This window comes from Gymnogyps californianus, unplaced genomic scaffold (assembly GCF_018139145.2).
Source record: "Gymnogyps californianus isolate 813 unplaced genomic scaffold, ASM1813914v2 HiC_scaffold_65, whole genome shotgun sequence".
NCBI classification, from domain to species: domain Eukaryota; kingdom Metazoa; phylum Chordata; class Aves; order Accipitriformes; family Cathartidae; genus Gymnogyps; species Gymnogyps californianus.
This window is the reverse complement of record NW_026114458.1, coordinates 279,154-300,960: the sequence shown is the minus strand read 5'-3', so window position 1 is coordinate 300,960 and position 21,807 is coordinate 279,154. Positions and strand designations below refer to the sequence as shown.

The 21,807-nt window shown below is 39.4% G+C and overlaps 1 protein-coding gene across 1 annotated transcript in view; it reads left to right on the top strand.

The window, feature by feature from the left end:
- The window catches only part of LOC127029049 (tyrosine-protein kinase Fer-like), a gene marked incomplete at its 5' end in the record, with an annotated part of 129,437 nt that overhangs the window by 39,669 nt on the left and 67,961 nt on the right, over positions 1-21,807 (top strand). Inside the window, 2 exons of the mRNA XM_050914711.1 lie at positions 1,364-1,567; positions 5,488-5,610. Of these exons, the coding sequence (XP_050770668.1) occupies positions 1,364-1,567; positions 5,488-5,610 (327 nt within the window). The remainder of the gene's footprint in view (positions 1-1,363; positions 1,568-5,487; positions 5,611-21,807) is intronic.

Below are 21,807 nucleotides of genomic sequence, written 5' to 3'. Positions count from 1 at the left end.
GGAGTGTGTGTGGAATTTGCTAGCAAACTTCAAGCTGGACTAGCCAGCAAGTAGGAGGCCCTGGGTCTGGGCAGGGATATCAGGCGGGCAAGGGTCCGTGCTCGTATACCCAGGGGGACTTGTGAGTGTAGAGTGCCTGTGGGATGAGTGTGTGAGTGCATGTGTCTGCTAACAAGCATCGAGCTGGACTAGCTGGCAAGTAGGAGACCTGTGGAGTGGGTAAGAAGGCCTGGGATCCAGGCAGTGGTATCGGACAGACAGAGGGGCCGTGCTGATACTCAGGGGATCCATGAATGTGTGTGGGCTTGTGAATCTAGAGAGTGCCATGTGTGTGCCTTCACTAGTGACCTTCTATCTCTACCAGCCAAAGAGGAGGAAGGGGACTTGGCTGCCTATACTTATGTTTTATGCTAGTCCTATATGTAGGTGCTGTTGAAGGCCAGGAGGCTGTTGTCCTTCTTTGCTGCAAGGGTGCATTACTGGCTCGTGGTCAGCTTGGTGTCCACCAGGACCCTCTTCTTGGGGGGAAGGTCCTTCTCTGCAGAGCTGCTTTCCAGCCAGTCAGCCCCCAGCCTGTACTGGTGCCTGGGGTTATTCCTCCCCAGGTGCAGGACTTTGCACTTCCCCTTGTTGAACTGCATGAGATTCTTCTCTCTCCATTTCTCCAGCCTGTTGAGGTCCCTCTGAATGGCATCACAACCATCTGGTGTATCAGCCACTCCTCCCAGCTTTGCATTGTTTACAAACTTGCTGAGGGTGTACTCTGTCCCAGCGTACAGGTCACTAATGAAGAGGTTAAACAGTATTGGCCTCAGTATCAATCCCTGGGGTACACCACTAGTGACTTGCCTCCAACTGTACTTTGTGCCACTGATCACAACCCTCTGAAGTCCTGTGTAGGCTTCCTTTCTGGGGTCTACTTGTTCCTTCTCTGAGAGTTTGAAGTTCTTCCTAGTGTTATTTTTTGTTAGATAAGTCATCTTAACCTGAACAACTCCTCAGGGAGACCTTAAAAGTGCAGGTGGCCTCTAGTCTGCCCAGAGTTACATTGTGTCAAATTTTTCTCTTGCATGCATCAGTGGGATGTTTCTGTTCTCTTTCCCAATCCTATATGGCAGAAATATCATATCATCCTTGAGTGAGAAAGGCTGATAGCTTGGTCAGTATTTTTTTAAATAATAGAAAAAAAGGTGATCAGTATGCCTTTAGTGTAAATGAATAGCCTTAATTTTGTTTGTTAATAGAAATACACAATTTAGATACAGAAATAGAAATTATTATTGTTTATCATGCTTTTCATGGAAAATTAAACTCTAAAAATGTACTATTATAGTAACATTTTTCTTTGATTTTTTTTTCCAAGTTCTTTGATGTAATATCAACTACTGAGAAACCATTGGCAGAGCAAGACTGGTATCATGGTGCAATTCCAAGAATAGAAGCCCAGGAGCTGTTAAAACAGCAAGGAGACTTCTTGGTGCGAGAGAGCCACGGGAAACCTGGTGAATATGTCCTTTCTGTGTTTTCAGATGGACAACGGAGACACTTTATCATACAATATGCTGATGTACGTCTCTGATATAGCACTAAATATTCAATGTCAGGAAGTTAATTATTTCAGCTAAACAATTTAGGATCTACATAATTTACTATGACACATAGCTTTAGCCTTTATATGAAAATATGAAAGCTGTTGGAAATATTTCCATCAGTGCTCAAATTGGAGGAAAAGGTGATTTTGGGGAATAAAAGAAAAATATGAAGTATGAGGCTATTCTACATCTTTTAGCCTATGTTGAAAAAACTAAAATATTTCTGTAAATGTTTTAAATTCCAGAACTTATTACTACTAATTTATGTATGTACATTTATTTATTTTTAAACCTATTTTCACAGTTGGTGCTTATTAGGCTACTTTTAATTCAGATTGTAAAGATTCCATTGAATCTTCCTGAAAAATGGAAACATTCACTTAGGAGAAAATATTCTGTGCTGTTTTGTATATAGCTGGGAATTGAAGTCCATGCTGCTTTGGAGATACATGTGTTCTTTTTAGCCTTGTGGATGTTGTTTTGTTCAGCAGAACACAAATACTTGTGAATATTACATAGCATGTATGCTTCTGAGTAAAGACCAAAATTGATCCCCTTGTTTCTCTAACTTAGGAAAAACTGGTCATTTTAAGCTACATTAATATTTATTCGCTTTTACCCAATGTATTACTTTTTATTTTTAATGCATTTCTTGTTTTTATTTATATATGTATTTTTCTTTTTACCTTTCAGAATTTCAAACTCATTCAAATTAAGATAGTCATAACATTACTAGAAGTGCTTCTAACTCTTTAATCTGTGAATATAGGTACAATATACCAGCAAATCAATCTCAGTTTTGATTCAGCAATACTGACAAAACATACTTCAGTCTGATGCAATAAAATCTCCCAAACTTCAGTCAAACTATACAGAGAAATGCACAAATTTGGTAGCATAACTATGTTTACACTATGTTTCCTGGTCTAAATCCCCAACTGATGCAGCATACCTGGGGAAGTCAGTATTGTGTTGCTGGTTTGGTTTTTTTTTAATGAGGGGTAGTGGTATTGTTCAAACTTCATAGAAGTTGGAAGGTTTTTATAGGATCAATATGGACACTGGTCTGTCTGGGGTTTTTGTTAATTTTCACCCATAGCTTTCCTTTTAGGATTTAACAATTGACAAAAAGTCAGTGTTTATTTTATTTTATTTTTATGACCTTAAAGTAGAGCACAGAGTGCTGAATGAGAAAATAAGAGCAATAAAACTACCTATACTTAGATACACACAATCTTATAAGATCCTTGGAGCTCTGATCCTTACTCAGCAGAATTAAATGCACGTTATGTGCTTAGTGTGGCTGAAATCATTTTGTGTAAATCATTGTATGTGTCATACTCCAGTGGGACTTCAAAAAATGTAGACTGGGACTGGGCTTTGAAGTCAGTTAAAATAGAGATTTTTTTTTTTTTATAAGTATTACTTTGAGACTACCCTTATCTGTAATCTGACACTTTTTAATATCCACTTTTCCAAGAAAAATTTCCAGAACTGTAAATAAATTCCCATAATTTCATTACTTTCTTTTAGGTATTATATTAAAAATGTAAGATTGATACTCTTTAATATTGCACAATCCAAACATCAGGTCACTAGATCTCTCTGCTTGTACATTTAGTAATAGCACCTTATGTTCATCTGCTCTTGGGATTAATTTGTGGGAGATTCATGGAAGCTAAAACCTTTTTTTCTTAAAGAAATGCAAGACCCCTTATGCACTCTTATGGGTCGAATCGTCTGCATTTATTGTGGAAAAAAAAGCTTGAATTTTTTTTTTTAAAAGCTTATTAACCCTAAAAAGCATTTAATAAGTGGTGGGATTGTTATGGCCATATGACAAGAGTGACTGGATTCATGAACATCTTGGTAGGGAAGTTTGCTGAGAGTAAAGTGTAAGAATTTTTTTTCACATTGGTATAAATAGTGTTGAATCAGCTCTTTGTGACTGGTCAAATCACACTCTTGCATCACTGACAGGTTTGGCCTCCATTGGCCTTAAATTTTCTTCTGAATCAAAGACTGCAGAGCAGAAGTACAATATATACCTGTTTTAACAGTGGTCCTTTAATTGCATAAGTATTCTTTCTAGTTTTGCAAATATTTTTAAGTGCTAATCCCAATAAAATATTTGCATGATAAATCAGTTCATCCTTCAGTTTTAAGCATCAAAATTCATTGCTGTCACTAAGGGCTACTCTGTTTTTCACTGTTCCTCTTTGAGGCTATGCTATTTTCAAACTGTTGTTTGTTAGTGATTTTAATCGGGTTCCCATGTAAATACACAGAATAAAAGAATGTTGTCTGCCCTGAGGGTAAGTAAGCTTAAATGGCAGCAGATGAGTGCAAGGCTGGGTCTGGTATGAGGAAATGTTATGCAGTACTGGTTATTGTGCTAAGCAAACTCTCAGGAGTCTCTCAGTACCCTAACCATGCTAAAGTTTTTTGGATCATCAGAACAGAAATTTGAAGGAGGTTATTTGAAAGGAACAGAGACTAGTGTTACTGGGCAAGCAAAGCTGAGTCAGTATTAATTAGTGAATGACATTAGGGGAATAAACCACAACAAGTATTTTAGACTGTGAAAGCATGTTTACAATAGAGAACCAGTAATAAGATAAAAATAAGTGACATGACCAAGCTCTCTCTACTAATAGTGATAAAACATTACAGGAAATGGATGTTTTTATTCCTAATGAAGAGAAACTTGGTATAACGCATTCTGCAAAGAATTTAACTGTAGGTGTTAGAAAGAAAAAAAATCTGCATGGCAGTGGTAGAGGTTTTCATTGCCCAGTTTTGTAAATGAACCTGAATCACCATCTATGCTTTTTTTTTATTGTGGTCTTTGTTTATTGTTGCCAATTCTGCTGGCTGACTTACAGCAGTTCCTGTCTTGTGGGAAGAGTCCTTTAACTGTAGATATTGAGACCTTACATAGACATGGTAGTTTATTCTGCTTCCCAATCACTTAGCCGTAATGTAGAATTTAAGATGATGAAATAAATACTAATTTACCATTTTTCCCCCCTCAAGTGTAAGGGCAGGGATAAGCAATGAAAATATTCTTTTTTTTCCTTAGTACCTGAAAGTACCTTATAGCATTCTTTGCTAAGAAAATTTTACATGCTTCTAAGAAAATATTAAGAGATCCCACAGTTTTGTTGCCATTGTGTTGAATTATGTATCTAAAATGATATAAACTGATAAAAAGGGTAAAAGGGGAAAAGAAAGGAATTTTGTCTTGCTCAACTTCTCTATAAATTACACGCATGGCCTGCCTTTGTTTGTAGACTCTGTACTTCTGTAGACTCTTCTGGTATACACTTCTTATTAAAGACCAATCATGGGTCCATACTCTGTGCTAGGGATTTGTTAATTTTATCAAATGTTCTAAAGCGCAGTAAGATCTGGGTGAGATAGTGTTACTTATCTCTTGTTTATTAAATTGTCAGATGCTTATTTTTTAGGTTGTTTTTTTTTTAATTATTATTTTTAGAGTCTTAGGTACTCTGGAAGTTAGTATTGTTTCTTCCAGTTTATAATCTTTTTATTTCATTCTTTCACAGCTTAAGTATCCCAAACTGTCCCACCTCTTGCATTAGAAGAGCTTCCTTTTTTAAAAAAATTAAGTTTAAATAAATAGTTATTTTATTATGTTGCCTTAAATGAGTGATGCAGTAATTTTGCATTTATTCATTTATTATCTTCCTGATCATCATTCCATTTACTTCAGTAGAAGTGTTATTAAATTTATTAGGACAGAGATTTAATTCTGTAAAAGCAAACTTTTCTTTATTTTGTTACTAGTGATGAAAGCTTGGTAATGTTCTTTTACAGTTTCTTTGAAATTTTGCTTGTACAGAAACAATTATTTCCTTTTACCTCCATACAGAATCAGTATCGTTTTGAAGGAACTGGGTTTCCAACTATTCCTCAGCTCATAGACCATCATTACACAACAAAGCAAATTATTACAAAGAAATCAGGTGTTGTTCTGCTGAATCCTGTTGTTAAGGTAATGCATGCATTCCAAGAATTCTATTAAACTGAAAGTATTTTGGGGTTTGTATTATCATTTAACATATGTTCCTAGTGATGACAAGTGGTAATATTAAAGTAGGTTGTAGAATATTTGTATATGCTATTAAGTCAATAATTTGAGTACTGGAACTATCATCTCAGTTGCTAGCTTCTAGACAGAAGACACTGCAGTTTTCTTTAGTGTTTATTTCAGCATGCAAATTCTTGGAAGATTTTTCATTCTTGCTCACTGTTCTGTGAATCTCCATTCTTTTTCTGAATGTTTTCAGCCTTCTCTACTCTGCCCAATGTATTCCTCCAAAATAACACTCCATCCTGATTTATATAATAAATAATTGCCATCCTGAAAGAATGGCATTCAGAGTCTCCCAAAACATCCTCGTACTTCTTTTTTTTCTTTTCTCTGCTTTTGAGTTTCCTGTTTGGATTCCACTATTGACTATGTAACTGAAACTATTAATTCATTGTCCATAACATTGTAATGAAGAAGTTGTCTGAATAAAAATGGTTTTCTTTAAGTGGTAAAATTCTCAAAGCACAGTTTCATCCCTATTTTATATCTCAAATATAAGGTACTGATATAAACATGGAAACAGGTACTGTCCCGCCAGCATCATTGCAAATTTGAAATAAAACTTTTTAATCTGCAAGCCGTTTCAGAATGTCCTTCAGAATAGAAACAAAAAGGGATATTAAAATATATCACCATTTAGAAAGCTTAACAGTCTCCTTGCATTCTTCCAGTAGTTTTGTGGTTAGTATTTACTCGGTTGATATTTCATTCATAAACCAACTCTTTTCAACTTAATCTTTCCATTTTAACTATGAGTTAGCCATTTGTTCTTAATGAAAAAAAAATTGACTGGTTTCAAGCACGCTTAAGGTACCTTCTACATTCTACAAAATTTTAGAAAGCATAACAAATTATAATTCAGAGTTAGTTTCCATCTCCAAAATCCTAGTTCTTTTCCTCTAATAATCCTAAGAAATTAAAGCATATTTCTGTTCTTCTCAAAATTAATGTTTTTTAATGCTTACCTATGCTTGCTTTAATAATAATTAAAAAAAAAAAGAGCAAGAGTTAGCTTTTAAAGTGAAAGCCTTTTTTTCTTCATAGCTTTTAACATCTATATACCTATTCTCTATATTGCATATATGTTCAACATATGTTTTTATGGACACTTGCTAGCTTTGGTAAATGTATATGAACAATTCTGATCAGATCAAAAATGAAAGTTATTTCTTCTAGATAACTCCTAAAACTTGAATGGCCTTTGCTTTTTGTCTGCTTTGATTATAAAGATATTGAAAATTTATTACATCTTACATGAGTTGTACACTGTGGTCTATTTGTGAAGTGCATTTATTCTGCTTATTTCCTGGGGAATTTCAACATTTATTGAAGTTGATATGTAGGGGGGAGGGTTTAGTTCTTAATTGATACATATTTTCTCTATTATATATAATTTTTAATTTTAAAGATGGCGCTTTGCAAATACTCATTTTTGGTTAACGTCTTGCTGATTACAAAATTGATATTTTATTTATTGAACATAAAATATTGTTTTAAGTTCATTATTGAATATATGGGAAAGCTTAGGATTTTATCTTTAATGTGCAAATAATTATATTTTGATATAAACTGTTTAAGCTAAAGATAAAAGGCTGTCAAACCAAAAATGAAATCTTTTTATGTCTGTTTGCAAATTCCTTTTGCAATACTATAATTATTTTAAAAATTTAATGCTTTGTCTGTTTCCTGGCTTTTTTTCTGGCTTTGTATAATATACATATTCCTGCAGAGTTTAAGCAGTTTTCAATGTATAAAAGCCTGTGAGAACAGCCCTATTTTAACAAATGTAAAATGATAATGTAGTATGTTACTACATGCTAAATGATAACAGAATTTATTCTTAGTTATTCTCTGTTTGTTAAACGGGCCTGGAAAACATAATTTCTTCGTTCTCTGTTGTTTACTTGGAATGCAAGGAACTTTCATATTCTTAACATTTTGTTTCATTTTGGTAACATTTTTTTTTATAAAGTTAAGTTTTATTTATACATAGTTTTATGTAACTATGTATAGTCAAAGAATTTTTCTAGTACATACACTATTGGTAAAATATGGTCCCAGATCAGTTTCTTGTTCATTTCTGCATTACTTTACTTGAGCTCATGTCCTTTGAGGTGTAAATGCACTTATGAATAGTTTAAAATCCCTTGGTGATAACCAATCCTTATATGACATAGAAACTGTACAGACATGTATGATTTTGTGTGGCGGGTCTTTTCACGTCTTAAATCCATACCACTACAAATGCATCCGTCATATCATAACCTCCTTACAAAATGGATTGAGGGCCATTTCTAAAACAGATTTTTTTTTTTCTCTTCTACTGTCACTGGGTACAAAATCAGTTTTATGTTTTTCTATTTTCAGAGGGAAAAAGAAATAGGCCCACTCCCCTTCTGGACTTGTTGATTTGAGTTAGTTTCAGTATTAACTTAAACTAGAGCAAATTTTAGTACTGAGGATGATGCTAGTCTTCTGTCTTATAACCAGGTGGTAATTGCTTGCAGTTGCAGTGATGAAGTACTTTCATTACTCAGATTTTCCCAAGTGCTGCAAATAATCATCATCCATCCATAAAATCCCATCACACAGGTTCTATATTTGGTGATATGACTTCCTTTGTGATGTACTTCAGTGTTAATAGTCAAGAGTAATTCCTTTAGGGTTCATGAATTTTTCAACTTTCATCAGGTTACATGAAGTAACAGAAAGGATGTCTATGATAATATTGATGTTTAGTGCTAAAAAGAATACTGGGTGCTAGGAAACTTTATGGTTTTAGTATATGTGTATCACATAAATTGTATGTTTGCTTTTAAAAAATTAAGTATGATCTTGAGTGTCTAATAGCTACTTATACCATGTGTAAAATAAAACCAATGTGTAATGCACTTTAAATGCTTCATGACCAGCAGTTTGAACCAAATAAGAAATTTAAAAGTGTTAGCTAAATATTTTTAATTGTTTTAGAGCAGTTGTTTTAAAATTAACTCTTAGATCTTTGCAACAACTTTTTTTCTGACTTATGTTTTTATGATGTTTTTTTGTTTGATGATTTTTGATCATCTGATCAAAATGAGTTCTTGGTAAAATGTACTTCAGAATTAAGAAAAAAGTGTGTTGTGAGCTTTCCTTTTAACTTGCAAAACTCATTAAGGCTGAAAATTGAAAAGTTATTGTATCTGATCATAAAAGAAATTATTTATTAGTAACTGGGGTTCTTCTCAGTGTGCTATCCATATTTGTGTTCCATCGTATCTGCACAAGTTCATCAAATGGCTGAACTGTTTTTGCTTTTTTGTCCTAGCCTTCTGTATATAGTGTGTGCATCTGACCCTCCCCATGTTCTTTGCTCAGGGTGTAGTGGGCTCGTATGCTTTCTGTTCTTTAATGTTCTTTCCTAACCTTTGTCTACTAGAGTCTCCAATAGAGGAGAAAGGAAGCTGGAGGTAATGTATGTATAAGGATGGGAGAGTCCCAAAAATCTACCAGTAAATGTGGTTATATGTATAGTGCTTATTTGTATACCCATTGCACTGTGAATAATTTCAAAGTGAGCAGTTCAGTCAGAAATAGCTCTTGGATTCCTAAATAAATAGCCACTATTGATCAAACAAAACAAGTTCTTTCATAATTATCTACAGTAGCATAGCATTTGTTACAGATGTGTGTGAATCTCCAGGAGCTATCTTGCACTTGCCAAAACTACGATTCCTCTTTAAGGATTTCTTCCACTCTAATGCAGTTAACTTTCTTGGCAGTTCATCACTGAGATATATTATTCTACAAGATCAATCCACAAAAGAATTAAACTTCTTTGGTGAAGTCCACTGTCTTCTGACACTTCAGCTGTGGAGGAGCAAAGGATAAGCTCAGAAGAAGCTGCAAACTTACAAGTACAGGGCTATTTTCTTGCATCAAATATATGTATCAAATATATGTACTAGTGCCTGAATTCTCAAGAAGCTGAATCTGAGAGAAGTATTTAAATGTTGATTAAGAAGTAATTCAGTGACCACATGTGGTGGGTTGACCTTGGCTGGCTACCAGGTGCCCAGGAAGCCGCTCTCTCACTCCCCCTCCTCAGCAGGACAGAGGGAGAAAATAAGATGAAAAACTTGTGGGTCAAGATAAAGGCAGTTTAATGAAAGCAAGCAAAGGCAGCGCGTGGAAGCAAAGCAAAAAGAAGATTTATTCTCTACTTCCCATCAGCAGGCAATATCCAGCTACTTCCTGGGAAGTAGGGCCTCAATACGTGTAGCAGTTGTTTCAGAAAACAAATGCCTTAATAATGAATGCCCCTCCTCCTTTCTCTTAGCTTTTATTGCTGAGCATGACATCATATTGTATGGAATATTGCTTTGGTCAGTTTGGGTCAGCTGTCTTGGCTATGTCCCCTCCCACCCCAGCCTACTGGCCTCTGGGGTCAGGGGGAGTTGGAGAGACAGCCTTGATGCTGTGGGAGCACTGCTCAGCAGTAGCTAAAATATTGGTGTGTTATCAACACCTTTCTAGCTACAAATACAAAGCACAGCACTATGAGGGCTGCTATAGGGAAAGTTAGCTCCATCCCAGCCAGATCCAATACAATCTCCACCCCTTATTCCATACAGTTTGTGTCATGCTGAGGTCCCACATTAACTGATACATCCCCTTGTATCTCTTTCTCATTCCTGAAATCCCCTCTTACCAACACTTACAACTTATACTACATACTTTATACCCAACATATGGATTTATACATTCTCATTAACTACTATCCCCTGTCCCTTAACATATAGATAGATATTATTTTCCCATTCCATGGGCTTCTGCCACTCCCTTGCAAAATATCCATAAGAACAGACTATGACTTGGGTCCCATCTGTCAAGGTGATTGCTCAGGACAGGAGAAGCAGTATGTTTGATTGTTAGGCGCCAACATCAGCTTGGTTTCGGTCATTGCTGAACTCACCCAGTTCCTTGTGAAGATCATTCTCTGTCAGTTCAGGTGGTTCCTGCTGCATTACTTCCTACAACATACAACTCACATCACAGATTATTTTTCCCCCAAGGTTAAATCTCTTTGAGGCACACACCGGGTCTCCTCATCCTTCCACATTACCCACCAAGTACACCCAGGTCCTTGAGCAAAGACAATCCCACGAATGGGTTTGCCTTTTCCCATGGGAGGAGCAATCCATACCGCCTTCCCCAGCCACTTCCCCATGTGCACTACGGGGACCTTATCTCCTCCCACAGTATGTAAGGGTTTTGTTTGGGCAGGACCAGGACAGTTAGCAGATCCTCTGGTGTTAACCAGCCAAGGGGCTTCTGCTAAATTTGTATCCCAGTGCTTCCATGCCCCATTGCCTAGCGCTCTCAACATAGTCTTTAACAGTCCATTATAGCTCTCAATCTTTCCGGAGGCTTGTGGGTGATAGGGGATGTGATACACCCACTCAATGCTGTGTTTCTTGGCCCAGGAGTCTATGAGGTTATTTCGGAAATGAGTCCCATTGTCCGACTCAATTCTTTCTGGGGTGCTGTGTTGCCATAGAACTTGCCTTTCACAGCCCAGGATGGTGTTTCGGGCAGTGGCATGGTCAACAGGGTATGTTTCCAGCCACCAGCTTCCACCATGGTGAGTATGTAGCGCTTGCCTTGGGTTCATGGCAGTGGTCCAACATAGTCAATTTGCCAGGCCTCGCCATATCGAAAACCCAGCCACCGCCCTCTATTGCAGGAAGACTTTACTTGCATGGCTCGCTAGATTGCGGTGCATGTTTCACATTCATGAGTGACCTGTGTGATGGCCTCCATGGTCAGGTCTACCTCTTGAACACGAGCCCATCTGTATGTTGCATCTCTCCCTAGATGTCCTGATGTTTTGTGGGCCCATCGAGCTACAAATAGCTCACCCTTATGCTCCCAGTCTGGGGCTACCTTAGCCACTTCAATTCTGGCAGCCTGGTGTACCTGTTTGTTGGTTTGATGTTCTTCAGTGGCAGGGTTCTTGGGCAAGTGAGTATATACATTACCTACCTTTAGAGTGATGTTTTCTACCCGGGCAGCAATGCCTTGCCACAATGCGGCAGCCCAGATGGATCTACCTCTGCATTGCCAGTTACTCTGCTTCCATTGCTGCAACCACCCCCACAGAGCATTTGCCACCATCCATGAGTCAGTATAGAGATAGAGCACTGGCTACTTTTCTTGTTCAGTAATCTCTAGGGCCAGCTGGATGGCTTTCACTTCTGCAAACTGACTCAACTCGCCTTCTCCTTGAACGACTTCAACAACTTGTCGTGTGGGACTCCACATAGCAGCTTTCCACTTCTGATGGTTTCCTACAACATAACAGAATCTGTCGGTAAACAGAGCATAGTGCCTTTCATCTTCTGTTAAGTCATTATATGGTGGTGTCTCTTGGGCATGAGTCACCTCCTCAGGCAATGCTCCAAAATCTCTGCCTTCTGACCACTCCACGATCTCTTCCAGGATTCCTGGGCAGTTCGAGCATGAGCCCATTGCATGATGAAGGCTACCCACTTACTCCATGTAGCGTCAGTTACATAATGTGTAGGGGGACACTTCTGTTGAACATCCAGTGCAGCACGGGCAATCACAGTGCCAAGAGGAGCTGTGCTTCTGTACCAACAACTTCTGAAGTGGCTCAAAAGCCCTCATATGCTGCTAGTATCTCTTTTTCAGTCGGGGTGTATGTAGTTGGCTTCTGATCCTCAATAACCCCAGCTCCAAAACCCTAGAGGTCGACCTTGGGTTTCTCCTGGTGTTTTCTGCCAGAGGCTCCAGGTGAGGCCATGCTCCCCAGCTGCAGTGTAGAGCACATTTTGCACAGCTGATCCTGTACAGATGGGCCCAAGAGCTACCACATGAGCTATCTCCTGTTTGATCTGCTCAAAGGCTTGCTGTTGCTCAGGGCCCCACTCAAAATACTTCTTCTTTTGGGTCACTCAATAGAGAGGGCTCACAAGCTGACTATAACCTGGAATATGCATTCTCCAGAATCCCACAAGGCCTTGGAAAGCTCGTGTTTCTTTCTTGTTAGCTGGTGGAGACATAGTTGTTATCTTATTGATCACATCCGTAGGGATGTGATGATGTCCATCCAGCAATTTTATGCCCAAGAACTGGATCTCCTGTGCAGGTCCTTTGACCTTGCTCTTTTTTATGGCAAAACCAGCTTTCAGAAGAATCTGGATTACTCTTTTTCCTTTCTCAAACACTTCTTCCACTTTGTTGCCCCACACGATGATGTCATCAATGTATTGCAGATGGTCAAGGGCATCACCCTGTTCCAGTGCAGTCTGCATCAGTTCATGATAAATGGTAGGGCTGTGTTTCCACCCCTGGGGCAGTTGATTCCAGGTGTATTGGACACCCCTCCACCACATGAAAGCAAACTGTGGCCTGAATTCTGCTGCCAAAGGAATTGAGAAAAATGCATTGGCGATGTCAATCAGCATACCACTTGGCTGCCTTTGACTCCAGTTCATATTGGAGATCCAGCATGTCTGGTACAGCAGCACTCAGTGGTGGCATGACTTCATTCATGCCATAATGGTCTACTGTTAACCTCCACCCTCCATCAGACTTTTGCACTGGCCATATGGGACTATTAAAGGGTGAGTGAGTCTTGCTGATCACTCCTTGTCTCTCCAATTGATGAATCAGCTCGTTGATGGGAACCAAGGAGCCTCAGCTGATGTGATATTGACTGTCATGGTGTGATATTGACTGTCGTGGTACCAATCAGCACCTGCTGTTCTTCGACCCTCAGCAACCCCACAACAGAAGGGTCCTCCAAGAGACCGGACAGGGTAGACAGCTGTTTAATGATCTTCTCTGTATCCACGGCAGCTACACCAAAAGCCCATTGGTACCCTTTTGGGTCCTTGAAGTACCTTATCCTGAGGTAGTCTATGCCAAGAATACATGAGGCCTCCGGGCTGGTCACAATAGGATGCTTTTGCCACTCATTCCCTGTTAGGCTCACCTTAGCCTCCGACACAGACAACTGTTAGGATAACCCTGTCACTCCAGAAATCCAAATGGGTTCCACACCCTTATATCCTGATGACATTAGGGTACACTGTGCACCAGTGTCCACCAAAGCCTTATACTTCTGCAGATCCGATGTGCCAGGCAATCAAATACACACAGTCCAGTAAACCTGGTCGCCCCTTTCCCCTTCCTGGCTGAAGGCAGGGACTCTCTATTTCCAGATGGAGTATTCACTGTCTGACCCTTGCACTGCCAGACCAGAGGTCCCTTCACCATAATCAAGGGAGGTGATCTCAGTCCTTTTTCTGCATCTGGGGGATCACTGATTGCCGCCTTTGGTCTCAACAGCAATTGAACTGATAGCCTTCTTGGATGACCCCTTCTTATCAGCCGTCTTCCCCATCAGTTCATGTACATGGGCTTCCAGCTTAAGGGTGAGCTCACCATCCCACTTCCTCATGTCCTCCCCCTGGTCACACAGGAAGAACCAGAGAGTGCCACACGGCATGCGCCTAGGGCTTTCCCTCTGACCAGTGCGGGAGGGGACTGACTCCATGGGGAATCCCTGACAGCCGAGGCGCTGGCCCGTGGGTACAAGGAGGGAGAGAGATTTTCTTCAGAATTTCAGAGCCAGGAAGATGCTCTCCCCACAGTTGGTGTATCCGTATCTGGGCAATACATTCTTGCCAAGCTGTTAGGAATATGATGCTGGTGCATTTTGGACCACCTTCCTCCACATGGTCCATGTACACTGGACATCATCCAGATCTTTGGAGACCTGTTTGTCATCCAGGTCACCGTAGCTCACTTCCAACACCGCTAATTCTCTGAGGTACTGGATACCTTCTTCAGTGGTAGTCCACTTTCCTTGGTAATTCACAAGATCTTCATTGAACGGATACCTTGCTTTCATGCTTGACAGGATCCACCTCCAGAGGCTGCAGATTGTTGCCTTTTTTCTGATTCCTTTGTCAGTTCCCCAGCCCCCAGAGCAATCCGCTCACCTCACTGGCAGCTGTAATCTTCCTGCATGTCTTGAAGTTCTCTCAAGGTCAGGGATCGAGTAGTTTCCGCCTGTTGGGTGATTTCTCTCACTTCTTCCTCTTGTTTCTTTGCCAAAGGACCAGCTTCCTGATCAGACCCTTCCTCCTCCTCCTCCTCCCTTACTAATCAATGATATGGACCCATCGACCTCTGCATCAATTATTTCTTTTTCACTACTGGGGCAATTACTGTAGTTGGGGTTTGGATCTCCGTCTCAATCATGGCATCCTCAGAGGTGGTTTGGGTCCCTGTCTTAACCATGCTCCTCTGATAATACTGAACCATGGCTCGATTGGCCATGCTAACCAGTGCTAGAAGCTGCTGGGTTTCATTGGGGTAGGCAAGGCATCCTTTGATCAGGTGGTGTGTCAGTTGACCAGGATTACTTGCCTGTTCAGGTGTAAAATCCCAGGTTATGGGAGGTGATAACTGCCCTAGGCACCTGCTCAAATCCTACTAAAGGTAAAGTAAGGTACAACAAAGACTGGATTGCCATAGACTATATGGGAAAATTTTGTCAAGCTAAATTCAGTCATATAGGAGGAAAAAATATGTTTGCCTAATACAGCATTCAGAAGAATGTGTGAGTGCATGGTAATAGAAGCTACTAATATTTAGCAGAGCCAATTGATGTGTCTGTACCACTTCCCTTGGTGTGTCCTTTATGAACTGGCTTTTTTTCTGCTGTTAGAGATTTCCCAATCGTCTTGTTATCCTGAAAAATAAGTTAATGGTATGTGAGAAGCTAGCAATATCTTGTTAAAGAACAATGTGGAAGGATGTATCTGATGTAAGAAATTAATGCAACAAGCTTCATTTAAACTATTGGCATTTCTATAATGTTGTATGACTTCAGGTTCAAAGCCATCGTCTGTCTGGCTTGGAATGCAGGCAGTTTACTGACATGCACAATGAAAAAAGCATGAGTTAAGGCTGCAGTTTCACATTACCGCTGATTCAAATGAACAGCTTGCTGCTGCCAAAAAGGCGGGGTGGGGTGTGGGGTGGTGTCCTTGCTCCCTTTTCCTTTCTATATGGCTTTACCTTTCTCCTGTTCTTTTCCAATCACATATTAAGCTAATTCAACTATTTTGCCAGGTTAATTTTTTTCCATTTTAGTGATCTTAACATATTATCTGAAGATTGTAAAAGCCAGTGCAAGATGAGCACATGTGCCTAGGAATGGATAGGATGGAGGATCATAAACTTTTGATTTCAACAAATTATTAATTTGGCACGAGTTGTAATATGAAACTGCAGCTCTTTGGTAGGTATTGCCCACTAATCACTACAATTTAGAGGTGATTTTGGAAGGATTGTTGGTTATATAAGGGAATAGTTTTGCAGGGAGTATAGCTTATCATGTGGATGTTGCCAAAAGAAGTAGTTAAATGTTTTCTCTCCTGGGCAAAAGACACCATCTAACTGGAAACAGCCAGATGTTTTGAAGTTAAGTCAAGATGGGACCAAATATGTGGCTAACAAGTAGCTTATGTAGTTCAAGGAGACTCTCTTGGATATTTTTATAAACATCTGTAGTCTCCCAACCCTAACTGTACATACCTGTTCATGCACTCTCCATAGCTGGGGTGGTGAGAAAGAAGTAGAAGTGTGTGTGTATGAAAATATTTTAGTCTATTTTAACAATTTGAGTGTATCTTTACTTGTAAGTAAAATCTGACTGAGCTTTCACTTTCCTCTCTTTAAATAATACTAAATGTTTAAATATAAAACTGTACATAATCAAAGTTTTCTTTTGCTTTGAACTTACAGAAGTCTGGCACTGTTTTGGAGGGCATATCTAATAAAGGGCAGATTATTTCTCTATTTGCATATTTTTGATTAGTGTGTGATTCAGAGTACTTCAGTTTAGAAGCTGGTTACTATATTCAGTAGAGGAGTGAGAAAATACACAGTGAGCAAACAGAAGACCCTTGTTAGATCCTATAAATTTCCTTGATGTATTTGAAATATAATAATTTTTACTCAGAGTTTATCTTCCTTTTTCCTATGTTTAAGGATTTCACATTCTATCTGTTTCTGATATGGAGAAGCGCTATTAGTATGGTGATATAGTCTGTATTTTTTCCTGTATTTCCTGTATTTTTCATGAAAGATCCTCAGGATCTTTCTAGTCATTAGATGAAAATAAGAGAATATAAACTCATGGAAATGCTGTGCATCTTTCCAAAAAATGTGAAGCAAACAGGTTTTGTATATTGACTTTTGCAGTCATTTTGTCTATTGATCTTTAAGAAAGAATGCTCACGGAAAAGATGTGAAGTTAATCTGAGGTCACTTCTGCAGTTCATATGCTGTATAGTAGCTTTTGCAAATCTCAGTTGTATCCTCTTGGCTTATAACCATTTAGAAATTGGTTTAGGAAAAAGGTTGAAGTTCAGGTTGGGGGGGGTTGTTTTATTTTGTGGTGCTTTTTTTTGTTGTTTTTTGACAATAACAAGTCAGACAAAAATAGATTTACCTCCTTGAAAATGTGCTATCTATCTGCACTATTATTCTGTTTTAAAGCTTGCATTGAGTTCACATCAGTGCATTCTAAGTTGAATTAATACGGTGTTGATAATGCAGAATGGCTTCTATAACAATTTTTACAGCTCATAAATTTTTATTCTGAAACAGTTTTAAAGAAGTTGTCCGTAGCTGTTTTTTTTAAACCCCTCTTGTAAAACACACTTGTTCTTATGAAAAGTCATTTCCACTAGCTACCTTTTTTTCTGTACTTAATCTGAAGGATTTGAAACACATAATTTATGATTCATGAAATTCATATGCACTTTAAATCTACTGGCATAAGTGGTGTAAAAACAGTACTTCTCTAAAAAGATCATTTCTCATTTCCACAATGGTAGACCCTATCAACAGGTACACATCTGTTATTTGCCTTCAGTTTTTTTCTCTGCTTCAGCAAGTTTTGACAAACGATATTTGAATACCCACTTAAAAAATGATCTGTGATGATGCAATGTGCGCTTGCAGCCCAGAAAGCCAATCATATCCTGGGCTACATCAAAAGAAGCATGGCCAGCAGGTCGAGGGAGGTGATTCTCCCCCTCTACTCTGCTCTTGTGAGACCCCACCTGGATTACTGCATCCAGCTCTGCGATCCCCAGTACAAGAAAGACATGGACCTGTGTAGTGGGTTGACCCTGGCCGGATGCCAGGTGCCCACCAAAGCCACTCTATCACTCCCCCTCCTCAGCTGGACAGGGGAGAGAAAATATAACAAAAGGCTCGTAGGTCAAGATAAGGGCAGTTTAATAAAGCAGAAGCAAAGGTCGCGCGCGAAAGCAAAGGAAAACAAAAGATTTTATTCTCTACTTCCCATCAGCAGGCGATGTTCGGCCACTTCCCGGGAAGCAGGGTTTCAGTACGCATAGTGGTTGCTCCGGAAGACAAATGTAAACAAACGAATGCCCCCCCTTCCTCCTCCTTCTCCTAGCTTTATATGCTGAGCAGACGTCATATGGTATGGAATATCCCTTTGGTCAGTTTGGGTCAGCTGTCCTGGCTCTGTCCCCTCCCAAGATCTTGCCCACCCCCAGCCTACTGGTGGGGGGGCAATGTTGGAGAGACAGCCTTGATGCTGTGGGAGCACTGCTCAGCAGTAGCCAAAACACTGGTGTGTTATCAACACCGTTCTAGCTACCAAGACAGAGCACAGCACTATGAGGGCTGCTATGGGGAAAATTAACTCCATCTCAGCTAGACCCAATACAGAGCAGGTCCAGAGGAGGGCCATGAAAATGATCAGAGGGCTGGAACACCTCCCCTATGAAGAAAGGCTGAGAGAGTTGGGGTTGTTCCAGCCTGGAGAAGAGAAGGCTCCGGGGAGACCTTATTCCAGCCTTGCAATATATAAAGGGGGCTTATAAGAAAGACAGAGAGAGACTTTTTACCAGGGCCTGTAGTGACAGGACAAGGGGCAACAGTTTTAAACTGAAAGATGGTAGATTTAAATTGGACATAAGGAAGAATTTTTTTACAATGAGGGTGGTGAAACACTGGAGCAGGTTGCCCAGAGAAGTTGTGGATGCCCCATCCCTGGAAGTGTTCAAGGTCAGGTTGGATGGGGCTTTGAGCAACCTGATCTAGTGAAAGATATCCCTGCCCATGGCAGGGTGGTTGGACTAGATGATTTTTAAAGGTCCCTTCCAACTTAGACTATGATTCTATGATCTGGACTTGGGGCTGCTCCCCCCCAGCCTGCCCTGCTCCCTTGCTGGGGGTGGTGGGACACACCCTGTCTGGTGAGGCCCATGCCCTGCCAGCCTGGAGATCTTCTGCAGCTCCTGGCCCCCAAAGAGCAGGTGGCCCTCGCTACACACTGACACTCAGGCTGCTTAGTAACTAATAGAGAAGAATATGCAAGAAAGGCTGACTCCATTGAACAAAATAGATGGGAGAATGTGGATTCAAAAGATAGTAAGGTAATGCCTTTCACAACTAGGCCCTGGGTATATGGGCCAAGGACCTCCTTTGCCTACTTTGGAAAAAAACATGTACTGACTAGAACAATCTCAGTAAAAGATTCTTGCTCGTATCTCATAGTCCTCTCAAGAAGTGTCCAGCTTTGAAGCATTTCCTTCTTATCCCTTAGACATCATGTCATTTCCCTGGTATTCTTGCACAGAGTATCTCAAAAGCCTGCTTTTGCCAAATATCTCCTCATACCTGATTGTCGTGGTTTAACCCCAGCCAGCAACTAAGCACCATGCAGCCGCTCGCTCACTCCCCCCACTCCCAGTGGGATGGGGAGGAGAATCGAAAAGAAAAGTAAAACTCGTGGGTTGAGATAAGAATGGTTTAATAACTAAAGTAAAATAAAATATAATAATAACAATAATAATAAAATATAATAATAATAATTGTAATGAAAAGAAATACAACAAAAAGAGAGAGAAATAAAACCCAAGAAAAGACAAGTGATGCACAATGCAATTGCTCACCACCCGCTGACCGATGCCAGAGCCGCGATCCACGCCTCCCGGCCAACTCCCTCCCTGTTTAGATACTGGGCATGACGTTCCATGGTATGGAATACCCCTTTGGCTAGTTCAGGTCAGCTGCCCCTGCTATGCTCCCTCCCAGCTTCTTGCACACCTGCATGCTGGCAGAGCATGGGAAACTGAAAAGTCCTTGGCTTAAGATAAGCGCTACTTAGCAACAACTAAAACATCAGTGTGTTATCAACATCATTCTCACACTAAATCCAAAACACAGCACTGTACCAGCTACTAAGAAGAGAGTTAACTCTGTCCCAGCCGAAACCAGGACAATAAAGAAAGATTTATCATGATGTTGTAAGAAGAGGATTACGTCATAAACAGGTTCCTTTTTGGGGAGGAATAGTAATGGCATTAATAGTATCAATAGTTCTGATCTTCTTTCTCATACTGATTAGGTTATGATTAGATACTAGAATGTAGTGAATTTTCTCAGTTGGGTTTAGAAGCAACTCTGTCAAAATGAGAATTTTATGACTCAGACTGATGAGCATTATGCTGTCTGTCTACCTATATCTACATTAAAGATTTTTTTTAACTCCCATTTTTCTGTCACTTTTTTTCCTTTGTATCTTTCAGTATCTTTTGCATGATTCATTTATAGAGTAATGGTGTTTAACAACTGGAGAAATTCTTATCATCTATTCATAATCAGGAACAAGCACATGTACAAAATTATAGTTTATGATCAGAGAGAAAAAAGACATGACTATTTCTAACTTTTGTTTATGTTATGCTAATAATGCATCCATTCCGTTATGTGCTTAATGAATGTATTGTTGGCAGCTGTGCAAAAATATTGCATGATGACAAATTCAACTCAGTGCAATTTGAACAGAATTAGTGAGACAATGTACTTTCAGTAAAAACGGATAGTCTTGCCCTTGTTACTTTCCACCTTGCAGTACTGTTCATATTATAGTTTATTAATTAAAGATAATAATTTGCACCAGTGACACTTTGTTTCAAAACAGCATTTAAATAGATATTTAACATATTGCAAATTAGAAAATTGGGTTTGTTTCTTTTCTAATGCCAGAGTTGTAGACAGATATGATGTAGCTGACAGCATCTCTTCTTCTCTTAGATATTTTCTCACTGTCTGCTGAAGAATCTGCCTTGGTGGGGGTCAGAAGAGTGCACAGGGGTTAAATCCCTCCACAAGTACCTGTGATATTAAATAAAATTTGAATATATGCAATGCTCCAGCCTTCTTCAACTTATTATTTCTATTTAAAATATTTTCTTCAACTTGACTAGTGCTGTAAGACAGATGGACCATCTACAGTTTGAGAGCTAAATTCACAGATGGACTTAGGGACCACCAGTTGAGGTGTTTCACTACCATCGTAAAATACAAAGCCCTGAATTAAGTTTCTAGCTTCTCTTCTCATTGCATGAAGAGTCATGTACCTTAAGAGAAAATCACAGGCTTAGCCAGTGGTAAACCTTAGACACTTCTCTGCATAGGGCTTATAGTGCTAAACCTGTCCTGGAGCACCTAAAATGTTGTTTTACTCTTTCAAAAACTAATCTCAAGTGAGTGAGTTTGTTTTTTGAACAGAGGAATAGGACAAAGTAGTGAGGCTTCCATCTTTTTATCAAGAAGCTCAATGATAATACACAAAGTGAAGGCTATATAAAGGGTTGGGAGGAAAGAGTTGTATTTTGATATTTTCCTCTTGGAAAAAATGCTGTTTTCATAGTCTAAGATTTTCACTGAACCAGAGAGAGAAGGCAGGAAGGGAGGAGCATAACAGAAAAGCTTACAGGTAAGGGAAGGGAAATTAGATTGGAGAGAGGAGTTCTGGGTTACAATTTCTGTTCTGTTGATTGTGTTACAATATGTATGTTAATCTCTCATGAATGGTCTGTCAAATAATCCTTGTGTCAGAATCCATTATGAATACACGAAAGTTAGAGACTAAATGAGTGATGAAAAGTGCAATCAAAAGGAGCACAAGATGCTAAGGGCTGCATCATTTTATTTAGCTGTCTGATTTTGAGGTCTGCAAATGGTGCC